This window comes from Symphalangus syndactylus, chromosome 4, assembly GCF_028878055.3.
Source record: "Symphalangus syndactylus isolate Jambi chromosome 4, NHGRI_mSymSyn1-v2.1_pri, whole genome shotgun sequence".
Lineage (NCBI taxonomy): Eukaryota > Metazoa > Chordata > Mammalia > Primates > Hylobatidae > Symphalangus > Symphalangus syndactylus.
The window spans coordinates 42,464,380-42,476,947 of NC_072426.2; the positions used below are offsets into that span (position 1 = coordinate 42,464,380).

The window sequence follows — 12,568 nt, forward strand, 5'->3', positions numbered from 1 at the left end:
AACAATGTTACTGGGTCTTATACTTAAAGTTTAGCATTTTCAAAGAAAACAAAAAATAGGTGGGTGTCACTATGTAAAATATAAGACATGGGGGCTGGACACAGTGACTCAGGCCTGTAATCCCAGCACTTTGGGAGGCCAAGGTGGGCAGATCACTTGAGGTCAGGAGTTCGAGACCAGCCTGGCCAACATGGTGAATCCCTGTCTCTACTAAAATTACAAAAAGTAGCTGAGCATGGTGGCAGGTGCTGTAATCTCAGCTACTAGGGAGGTTGAGGCCTGAGAATCACTTGAACCTGGGAGACGGAGACTGCAGTGAGCTAAGATTGCACCACTGCACTCCAGCCTGGGCTACAGAGGGAGACTTTTTAAAAACAATGAAGAAGATATAAGGCATGAGGCCAGGCGCAGTTTGGGAGGCTATGGTGGGTGGATTGCTTGAGCTCAGGAGTTCCAGACCAGCCTTGGCAACATGGTAAAACCCCTTCTCTACAAAAAAATTCAAAAATTACCCGGGTGTGGGTGTGGTGTCACATATCTGTGGTCCCAGCTACTCGGGAGGCTGAGGTGGGAAGATTGCTTGAGTCTGGGAGGTCGAGGCTGTAGTAAGAAGAGATCACTCTACTACACTCCAGCTTGGGTGACAGTCCCTGTCTCAAAAAAAAAAAAAAAAATTATAAGGCATGAAAGGCATACATATGAATAACTCTTTTTTGGCCATAATTTGCAGAAGCATCTTGTGCACTGTGGCAAGGTGGGAGAGCCTATCACAAATCACACTGCAGACCAGAGTCTCCCTGCCTGCCATCTGAAGTGTCAGCCATTTACAACTCAACAAACTGAGTACCTAGAACCAGTCTAATGTGGATCCTCCAGGCAGAAGAACTCTGTTACAAAGTCTCACTTCAGACACTAATTGGAAGTGAATAATTTAAAGAATCTTCCCCTAAGTTTTCTTTGAAGACAAAACATTTTTGAATGTTCATAAGCATAGGTTATATGGAACTAAGAGTAGCAAGAGAAAGTCCTAGGGACAGAAAGGAGAATGATGGTTGCCAGCAGTTGGGGGAAGAGGGGAATAGGAGGACTTATTGTTTAATGGATACAGAGGTTTAATTTTGCGAGACGAAAAACATTCTGGAGATGGGTAGTGACAGTGGCTGTACAACAATGTGAGTGTACTCAATGCCACAGAACTGAAAACTTCAAAATGGTTAAAATGGTAAATTGTATGTTATGCATATTTTACCAAAATTCAGAGTGGAAAAAAAATTGTTATCTGGAGATCAGATTTCAAAATAAATTTTTTATTAGGCCTTTTACTCACAAAATTGAAATAGAATAGAATTATGCTAAGACAGTTCATTATTAAGTGTGAATTTGATTCAGAGATCGGTAAAAGATAATATATACAAATCAACCGATATTTCTAATCATTCCTAAATCATGTCATCTTATTTATGGGGACAAGATTCACCAAAACCTGACAATTTATAAGATAAACACTGGTCTGGGCAAATGATAACTCTTAATACTTCAGTATTGACTTGCCGTGTAACTCTAAGTCAATTGTTCTTTCTGTATGTCAGTTTTCTCATATGTGAAACATGAGTATTAAGGCAGATCTCACTTTGGGAGGCTGAGGTGGGCAGATCACAAGGTCGGGAGTTCGAGACCAGCCTGGCCAATACGGTGAAGCCCTGTCTCTACTAAAAATACAAAAATTAACCGGACATGGTGGCAGCCGCCTGTAGTCCCAGCTACTCGGGAGGCTGAGACAAGAGAATTGCTTGAACTCCGGAGGTGGAGGTTGCAGTGAGCCAAGATCGCGCCACTGCCCTCCAGCCTGGGTGACAGAGTGAGGCAAAAAAATTATTCAAGCACAGTATTATTAATAATATTTGGGCATTTGAATATAATAGGATTTAAAACATGACCGTTCCTTTGTATTTGACATCTGTCCCAGTTCATCATCATTATCCTTAGCAGCATTTATTTAGAAGAACAGAATCTGCTTTGTCTTATTCTACATAAGAGTGTTTATATGCATTCAACGGTAGTCTATTAGACAATTCACGATCATAGAAAGGTTAGGATATTCCTCACTTTCCTAGATTTCTCTATTCTAAATCACTTAACCTTAACAATAATTTGGTTAGTCTATGTTGAATATCAAGCTTATGCTGACATCCTTTTTAGATCAGATAATATAAGAGATATATCAATACCCTCAATTATTATTTTCCTATCACAAAGCACACAGCATAAACTGGATATACTGCTCTGATATTTGTCTCTGCTCTACTTATTTGGCTAAAGAAGGATTGTTTGATACCTGGTTGTCAGATCAAATTATAATTTAAATCCTTTAGCTATGTTTAGCTCCTTGGCAGTAGGTGAGTCGAGAACATAGAATTCAGAAGCATATGGTTCAGGAGCATGGTAACTAGATATGAAGCATTTTACCTCTATGTTACTAGTGTGAATCTGAACTTGATTACTATTGGTGCTCTATACAAGATGTAAGTGATCTCATTTGCATCTCTAATGGAGCACCCCATATTACAAAACTCATCACTCTTGGCACTAATTAGCATTCTTGTTGTCGGCCTCAGGATAGACGCCAAGGACTGAATCAGTCTGGAAACCTGAACTGCTGCTGTGTCTGACTCATCAGTCTAGGTGGCCCATTCAGCCTTTGGCCTTTCCCTTAGAGTTAACAGCTCAGTGCAACTGGGTGTGCTCCACTCTGTAACTTCACAAAGTGAACTAAAAGATGTTTATTTAAAATAAATATGTTTTTATAATAGTAATGATAATAGTGGTGGTTTACATTTATTGACCACTTGCTAGGAACCAGGCATTGTTCTAAAAGTATTAACTCACTTAAGTCTCACAGAATTCCTATGATATTTTCCTCTTTTACAGAGTTGAGAAAACTGAGACACAAAGAGATTAAATAACTTGCCTAATGTTTCTCACATAATAAGTGGCAGAGTTGGAATACAGCTCTAAATACTAAATTACTCTTCCTAATTATAGCATTTATTTGATTTTCTCTTTTATCATCTTACTATATAGCTGATTTAAAAAAAAATCCGTGTCCAAACCAAATGGGGCATATATCAATTTCCAAATTTTAAAATTGTTCGTCTTTCAGTACTAGTTTTTAATTATTATTTGTTTTCAAAAGAGGTGATGCCCCTTTCTTAAATGTAATTCATGTGCGTCATTATTCTGAACTTAAGGTCCTTAAAGATCTCAATTTTAGGCCGGGCATGGTGGTTCATGCCTGTAATCCTAGCACTTTGGGAGGCCAAGGTAGGTGGATTGCCTGAGCTCAGGAATTCCAGACTAGCCAGGGCAACATGGTGAAACCCTGTCTCTACTAAAAATACAAAAATTAGCTGGGCATGGTGACAGGCACCTGTAATCCCAGCTACTTGGGAGGCCGAAGTGGGAGAATCTCTTGAACCTGGGAGGTGAAGGTTGCGGTGAGCTGAGATTGCACTTCTGCACTCCAGCCTGGGCAACAGAGCGAGACTCTGTCTCCAAAAAAAAAAAAAAGATCTCAATTTTACTATGGCTTTTATGCTTATCTATTTTTTTATTATTTAAATTAAACATTACCTGATCGTGGCACTTGGAAACGTTCTCTGCCCTTCACTTTCTAAATTAATAGATTTAGAATCTAAATTAATTTGAGAGGATAAAACAAAATAAATCTCTATCAAACACTTCATTCCAACACATAGTTCACATGATTGATGAACAAATGACAAACAGGTAGTCCAGCTACTTCTTTTTATTAACATAGTAATTAGATTATTTTCACCACTATTCATGCAAAATTGGAAAGCAGATAAGAAATTTTTTGGCTGGGCATGGTGACTCACACCTGTAATCCCAGCACTTTGGGAGGCCGAGGCGGGCGGATCATGAGGTCAGGAGTTTGAGGCCAGCCTGGGCAACACGGCGAAACCTCGTCTCTTTAAAACTACAAAAATTAGCTGGGTGTGGTGGCAGGCGCCTGTAATCCCAGCTACTCTGGAGGCTGAGGCAGGAGAATCGCTTGAACCCAGGAGGCAGAGGTTGCAATGAGCTGAGATCATGCCATTGCACTCCAGCCTGGGCAACAAGAGCAAGACTCCGTCTCAAAAAAAAAATTTTTTTTTGAAAATCTGGGTCTTTATTTTATGAGATTTCCCATAGTAGCCAGGGAAGAAGTTTTTAATACACTAAGTGACCTTTAAAATAAAGTTCATGATGCAATTCGATATGTTTCAATGAACACATAAGTTAATCTGGTTCTCACAGTTTTCTTAAGACTTAGTAAAATAATATTGGTAGTAATTACTGTTTAGAGACATAAAATAATCTATAACCACCTTTTTGTTTTTGTTGCCTTGTATACCCATTTGCTCAAAGCTGTTATAAGTCTCACTTGGCACACATTTATTGCTCCAGTTTTGCTAATAGATAAAATTTGGGGTGCCTCCCAAAATAACCCTCATTAGACTAAATTAATAATGTCAACTTGAAAATCTGAGTTTTACTGCTGGCTTACATGGTCATGCAGCATGGCCTTTCTAGTGCTTAACTTTCCTATATACAAAATAATAATAACGAAGACCAATTTCAAGGGCAGGAATGTTGTTTTGTTGTTGTTGTTGTTTTTATTGGCATGCAATAACAAATATGTGATTGTAGATAACTTCAGATGTCTACTTTAAAAATAGTAACTACAGGCCGGGCGGGGTGGCTCACGCTTGTAATCCCAGCACTTTGGGAGGCCGAGGCGGGTGGATCGCGAGGTCAGGAGATCGAGACCACAGTGAAACCCCGTCTCTACTAAAAATACAAAAAATTAGCCGGGCGTGGTGGCGGGCGCCTGTAGTCCCAGCTACTTGGAGAGGCTGAGGCAGGAGAATGGTGTGAACCCGGGAGGCGGAGCTTGCAGTGAGCCGAGATCGCGCCACTGCACTCCAGCCTGGGCGACAGAGCGAGACTCCGTCTCAAAAAAAAAAAAAAAAAAAAAAATAGTAACTACAGCCTGGCCAACATGGTGACACTCAGTCTCTATTAAAAATACAAAAATTAGCTGGGCATAGTGCCACGCGCCTGTCGTCCCAGCTACTCAGGAGGCTGAGACACGAGAATCACTTGAACTTGGGAGGCAGAGGTTGCAGTGAGCCAAGATCGTGCCACTGCACTCCAGCCTGGGTGACAGAGCAAGACTCTGTCTCAAAAAAAAAAAAAAAGTAACTAATAATTTGGAGATAGAGATGCACAGAGAGAATTGCTTATTACATATTGTTGCTTCAATTCCTTTAAGCTATTTCTTTGACTAGTGAGAGATAGTAAATCACCTGCATTTCCAAGGACTTTGAAACACTTTGGAGGAAGTCATGAAATCAAGGTAATCCCAATATCACCGGATGTCTCCATCTTGTTACTCTGCATCTTCTGTGTTTTTTTCCAAATAGATTTCTGAATGCATTACTAATGAGTGTGCAGGTCTCTGAAATGTGGCGTGGTGTAGCAGACAAGAGCTGGGCTTTGGCGTTGTATGGACCTTAGATGTGAATCACAGCTCTGAGTGGCTTTGTGCAATTTCTTCTCTGATCTTCAGTTTCCTCCTCTATAAAAAGAGGATAATGATATAGTATACCTTGGAAAATCTTAAAGTATGCTTCCTAAGTCTTTTTCAGATCCTTGAATTTGCAAAAACCACAGTAGCATATAATTTTTTCAGTGTCATCCTTCACAAAATAGGGATAATGACCTATACTTCCTGGGTTATTGTAGTAAATTAAATTATGAATTAAATATGAAGAACAAAGCTTGGTTAATGTGGATGCTGGGTTGGGGTGAGCTAGGGTCACTCAGGGACCTAAATAATTCATTCTGGCTTATCTGCCTTTCCAGAAATGAGTCCAGTTTGCAGTCAGTCACAAATAGTTGAAATCTTGATTGAAATTAGAAAATATTATGTGTGTTTTAAGTGTACTGTTTATTTCTGGGCAAACAGGAAACATTCTGTGGCTTGAGTGGTATCCCCAAAACCAGCGTATGAGAATGAATAGAACTGCCCATCGGCGATGAGAATTAGGGTCATGAAGCACAAAACTCATTAGAAGCAGCATATGGAAGCAAGAAAGAGCCTGATCTTTACAGGGTGGATAGAAAGCAAGGACCTTATGTAAAACAAAGGTTGGGCAAAGGTAGTCAGAAAAAAATTGTAGTAAGCCAGGTTAGAAGGATGTAAAGGTATGAAAACACCTCTTATGAGCACCTATGGACGAACCCTTGGGCAAGGTGGTCACTGAAAACAGCACCAACTCTTTTTCAAAAGCAAGAGTTCCCCTATACCAATTATCTCAAGAATTATAAGCATCCATTGAGCCAAATGCACACATAGTTCCTCAGTTTGTGACTGGTGCATGGTGAACATACAATCACTTTTAGCTCCTTTCTTCATTTGATTTAATTCTTAATAGTATTTTTGTGTTAAAAAAATCATAACCATTAATGACAATTAGATCAGTTAATGTTGCTGAGAGTCTGGGCCATTTGATCTTTCCTGGCACATAATAAGTTTTCAGTAAATATGTGTTGATTGACTGAATAATTTAGGACAGTTTATACATCATTTTTATGGCATGCTACAGATAAATATTTATTATGTGCCTACTTTGTGTCATGCCTTGAGATTAGAACTGAGTAACCTAAAAAGAAAAATTTTGTATCACTTCAATTCTCAAAAAGTTGATCTAGTTGAGTAAATAATATATAAATACGTAAATAAAGACCTGGTTGAATTCAACAATATAAGAAACACTGCAACAAGTAGTTGTTTAATTACATAAGTGGAAGTGACGGTGAACAAAGGCACGGAGTAAAGAGAAGGCAAGGAAATATTGGTGGAACATTTTGGTTGGAGATAAGTAATTGTGTAGAAGAGTGGCAGGTAAGACCAGAACAGTGGTTTGTATTTCATAAGACTGGGATGCTTACATTTCTGATTATACCAAAGCTTTTCTTATTCTTGATGAAAATTTGCTCTAGCTGCCTTCATCAGTATGTAATGTCATCCTTTGGCCTGATGGTATTTTTTAGCCTTATATTCTCTTTTGTCCGATATTAAGATTACTACACCAACTCTCTTTAGGTTCATAGTTGCTTAATATAAGCTTTCATTCCTTTCATTTTTAACACTTTTTTTCACTTTGTCTTCAATGTGTTTATTTAATATTCTTGTTCTTAACTCCAGGTTGACAGTATCTGTCTTTTAGTTGGTGGATTTAACCTATTTGTACTTATATTTACTCAAATTTTTAAAACTCACTTCTGATAGCTTATTATATTTTTAATTTACTGAACTTCTCATTTCTTCCTTTTTGTTTTTGTTCCTGATTTCAATTGTATAGGTCAAGTTTTCTTCTGCTGGTTTAGAAATTGTGCGTTTTGTTTTTATACATGTTGTCCTTATCTTAAGATATAGTCTCATGTTTACTTATCCCTATTGACTTCTTTAACTTATTAATATTTGCATTTTTCTCCTAACAGGAAAAGTACTTTATCACATTGTCATCTGCCTTTAATCTTTTGAAACTGCCCAGAATTTAAATTCTGGTTTCTCTTGAATGATGAATATTACCAAAATATTTGATTTTCATTAATTCTCTATCTCTTAAACGGCAATTTTCAGGGATCTGTTTCTCTCTCCATTTTTTTTTTTTTTTTTTTTTTTTTGAGACAGGGTCTCATTTTACTGCAGCCCAGGCTGGAGTGCAGTGGCACAATCAAAGCTCATTGTAGCCTCCACTTCCCAGGCTCGATCTTCCTGCCTCAGCCTCCCAGGTAGCTGGTACTACGGGCACACACCACCACACCCAGCTAATTATTTTTTAATTTTTTATAGAGGTGGTGTTTCATCATGTTGCCCAGGCTGGTCTCAAATTCCTAGGCTCAAGTGATCCACCCGCCTCAGCTTCCCAAAGTGCTGGGATTACGGCTGTGAGCCACTTCACCTGCTGTGCTTCTCTTATTTTTATTACTTTCTCCCAAAATGTTTTCTCACAAAAAATGAGTCTTTGTATGGCAAATCATTTGAGATCTATGTGAGAGAGTACTTTTATTATACCTTCTGACAGTTTGTCTAGAAATAATATTCTAGGTTCAAATTTCTTTTCCTTCCATTATTTAAAAATATGGCTCTATTGTTTTGCATTCAGTGTTGCTGTTGGGAAATCGAATGGCAGTCTGGGTTTTGTTCCTTTGCAGGTGAACTGCTCTTTACTTATGGAAGCTTTTGGAGTATTTTCTTTGTATTTGATTACATTAAATTAACTACAATTAAAAAAAGAAAACTTGCACAGTATTGTCTGGCCGGTGGACTTAGCTACAATAGATTTATCCCCAGCTAAATTTATCCCCATTGTGAAAAATTTTTGTGTTTAACTTCTCTGTAATATTATCTGCTTACTTATCCCTTTTAGTGACGTTATCACTTGCATTTCGAACTGAAGCTCACTGTCTAGCCTAAAAGATGAAGGGAAAGGAGATCTAAGATATTTAATACACATGATAATTACATTGAACCATGAATCTTTGTTTGGGCTGTTTTGATTAATTCATTCTTAGTTTGGAATGAAGAGCAATTTGGAGGTGAGCAAAATGGATGAAAAAGCAAAACAAAAAGATTTTGCAGGTCTTCCTACTGCCTTTATTCACTTGGAAGTTTGCTGACTCAGGAAAATGCCGAACATATAGATTCACATGCAAATAAAAATGTGAACTTGGATAAGAATATAAGACACAAATTTCTTTTGAATTTTCCATGGTCTATGTTCTCCAAGCTCTTCCTCTGTTCTCTTCCCTCCTTGACAACAGTTTCATTCCATTTGGCACTTACTATTTTCCTGACAAATTATATGTAATAAGATGGTAACTTCCCAGAAGTGCGTATCAGCTGTTGCTATTTCAGTCAACCAATTTTATTGAGTCTTCTTTGTGAAAATAGCCCTAGAGCTTAGTCATATGCTATTTTTCTGTTCCCTTCATGTTTCTATTAAATAAACACAAAGTCAATAAAACTAAAGTGATATCTTTAACAATCCCATTGCCCACCAATACATATGAAAATCGTGATGAATTGTCTCCTTTGAGTGAGTTCTGATTTTTGAACTAATCTTAAAGATTATTCTTCATGATAAGACAGTGGGGGCCATTGAAAAGAGAGTAAGTTCTAAACTAAAAGGCTTAGGTTAGGCCAGGTGTGGTGGCTCATGCCTGTAATTCCGGCACTTTGGGAGGCTGATGTGGGCAGATCACCTGACGTCAGGAGTTCAAGAGCAGCCTGACTAACATGGTGAAACCCTGTCTCTACTAAAAATGCAAAAATTAGCCAGCCATGGTGGTGCGTGCCTGTAATCCCAGCTACTTTGGAGGCTGAGGCAGGAGAATCGCTTGAACCTGGGAGCTGGAGGTTGCAGTGAGCTGAGACCGCACCATTGCACTCCAGCCTAAGCAACAAGAGTGAAACTCTGTCTCAAACAACAACAAACCTCTAAAAAGCTTAGGTTTGAATCTACTCAATTGTGTAACTCACTGGTTGGGTAACTTTGGGAAAGCTATGCTTCTTTAAGGCTTAATTTCCTCCCAGTAACATGCAGATAACAACACTTTGCAGGGTTGCTATGAGAATTAAATGAGAGTAACTTAGGCTACTCCCCAGCCTCGAATACACTTGTAAGAAATGTTAATTCCCATTTTCTTTCCCGCACATCATTAACATTAGTGTGATTACCTGGGTCATGAGTAAGAACACTGAACTTTGTTTTCAGTTTTTGGAGATGTCCAAGCAGACCAAAAATAGAATCTGTGAATCACTCAGAGCCTGGCATACTGGCATATTTTGAGCTAACCTTACGAAGAGAGAATATTCAAGCTGTTATTTTCCTACCCCTAACTTGTAAAAACTTTATTGACCCATGTTGCTGTGCTCAGAAATAACACCAAAGCATTTAAATTTAGTTTTAAAAGAACAAACCTCTTATATTGTTTCAGCACAATAATTATAACAAATAGAAATGAAAAAATCAGTCTGCCATAGTATTCTGACTGCTTCCAGTGCCCCACCTTTCAGCACTAATGCCTAACTCCAGTCTACATATCAATTCATGTTCCCAGATAAAACATTGCATATAGAGTTTATTGCAAGCATTTGCTTCTTTCTTTCTAAATTATCACTTCTTTTTGTTTGCTTAGTCATACAAAATAATGTCAGGGTTGGTTTCAGTCAGAAAAATTACAAACTTAAACCCTATATAGTGTTCCCTTAGAATATTTACTAAAAGGAAGATATATTTTCTATTCTTTCTTTCTTTTTTTTTGAGACAGAGTCTCACTCTGTGACCCAGGCTGGAGTGCAGGGGCGTGATCTTGGCTCACTGTAATATCTGCCTCCTGGATTCAAGTGATTCTCCTGCCTCAGCCTCCCAAGTAGCTGGGATTACAGGCACGCACCACCACGCCCAGCTAATTTTTGTATTTTTAATAGAGACAGGGTTTCACCATGTTGGCCAGGCTGGCCTTGAACTCCTGACCTCAGGTGAGCCACTCGCCTCAGCCTGCAAAGTGCTGGGATTATAGGCGTGAGCCACCATGCCCGGCCTAATACGTTTTCTATTCATTTTTACCTTTAATTTTTCACAAATATGTTGGAAATATAATCATTTGAATATTTGCAGTGGTTATGAGCACAGACTTACGTTCAATTTTGGCTCAGTAACTTACTTGTTGTGTGACCTTGGGCAAGTTTTAAACTTCTTTCTAAGCCTCAAGTTTTCATCTGTAAAATGAGAATTATAACGGTACCTACTTCATAGACGTTAAGGGAATCTATTAAATAAAACACATACACAAAGAGCCTAGCATAGTGCCTAGCACATAGCTAAGGAATGTTCACTTATTTCTACCAAGACTATAGCATATTTATGTGTGTTAATATAATCATTATATTAATGTGGTGAGAAGTAGGATTTAACTGTATACCTTGAGGAGTACATACATGATAACAATTGTTCCAGATTTCTTCAGTAACTTAGTCTCAGAGTGCTCTTTTAAAAAGTTCTGAATAGATTTTCTTCTTGGAAATAATACTTTTTGAAAAGTGTAACCTTTGATATGTACTACATACCAAAAGCACAAGTAAAGGAAGCTTTGTTGTGTTTTAATGCAAACCACATAGTAAAGCTTTAATTTAATCACTTAAAATTAGGGGAACAAACAGGAAGTGTTGTAATAATTGATTGATTTTCATATTTACCTTAATAAATGCCTTGACCATAGTCCCAGTTTGGTACCAAATAAAGATATTTATACATGTAATATGCATCCTGTGTATAGATATCTTATGTATTCCATATGCTTTGTTCTTGAGAATTTCTTCACTCTTATTTTCATTTAGACTAAGGAGAAATCAAGAAAGCCTATTTCCTTAGTCATCTTAGTCATTATCCACCCCCACCAGCTCTCCAGGCTGAGAACATCGTGCAGACTGAGTTATTAAAGTTGATCTGAAAGAGCAATCTGTTCTAAATGACTGTCCCTGGATCTGCAACGGAACCCTGTAAATACCCTTCATTACTCTGGCGGGGCAGTATCACATTTCCTTCATGCACTTTTGTGTCTGACACAAGTTAGGCAGTGAGATTTGGACTTTAGATGATCCTGGTTGATTGATATAGGAATGGTGCTTCTCCTGAGACAGGTAACCACAAATTTACTTCTCAGGATAATGTTTTAAAGTGGGTGTTCTATTTAGTTTTTAAAAATGTTTTTAGTTTTTAAAACTAAGTGGGTTTTGAACTTTTAAATAGTTTTTTTTAATGTTTTTGGTTTTCCCAGGCAAGCATTTTCAGTAGTTTAGATGAAAAAGAAATTTCTTAACGATTTCATTGTCTTTTTCAATTACATTGTCGTCATGCCTTTTGTATAAGATCTTTTATAATCCACCACCCATCTGTTGTTTTGGATAGTCAAGAACTTGTCTTTGCTGTGAAAATTTTTCTCATTAAAAATGGCTAAAAAATACATACTTTCTCTGTTTTTCAAAAATACGGCATAGACGTTTTGTTTAGTTTTTTCATCTGATACTGGATACATCAAGACGAATCTATGAACTTCAAGCAAAACTTATTGAAGCTTTGGTATATGTGACTAATTTGTTTTAGAGAACTGGAGCCTATAGCAATATAAAAAAAATAGCAAATGTAAACATTTTATATGAATCTGCTAGCATGGAAATTCTTCCATGCTTACCGTCCAAGTGAAGACTTCCTCTGTCATAGATCTTCCAGATTCCTTGGCATTCCTGTGGATCATTCCAATGTGAGTAAATTGTTTCTGTGGCTGACTGACTGAATTAAGAAAACAGCTGAAGGCAAGCACAGGATTGTGTTCAAACCACAAGAAACACATGTGTTGGATGAGCCACTCAACTCTATGGGGAAGGCTTAAGACATGTAACCAACCTTGTGTTTGCTTGCCACTTAACAAAGTT

General features: G+C 37.8%; 1 protein-coding gene across 8 annotated transcripts in view; it reads left to right on the forward strand.

The window, feature by feature from the left end:
* MYPN (myopalladin) overlaps positions 1–12,568 on the forward strand; it is a 140,994-nt gene that overhangs the window by 21,568 nt on the left and 106,858 nt on the right. Inside the window, exon 1 of one of the 8 annotated variants that reach the window (XM_055274459.1) lies at positions 12,134–12,396. The exons of the other annotated variants lie outside the window; for them this stretch is intronic. Coding sequence (XP_055130434.1) covers positions 12,320–12,396 — 77 coding nt within the window. The 5' untranslated portion in view covers positions 12,134–12,319. Of the gene's footprint in view, positions 1–12,133; positions 12,397–12,568 lie in introns of those variants that run through there. 8 annotated transcript variants of the gene reach the window in all.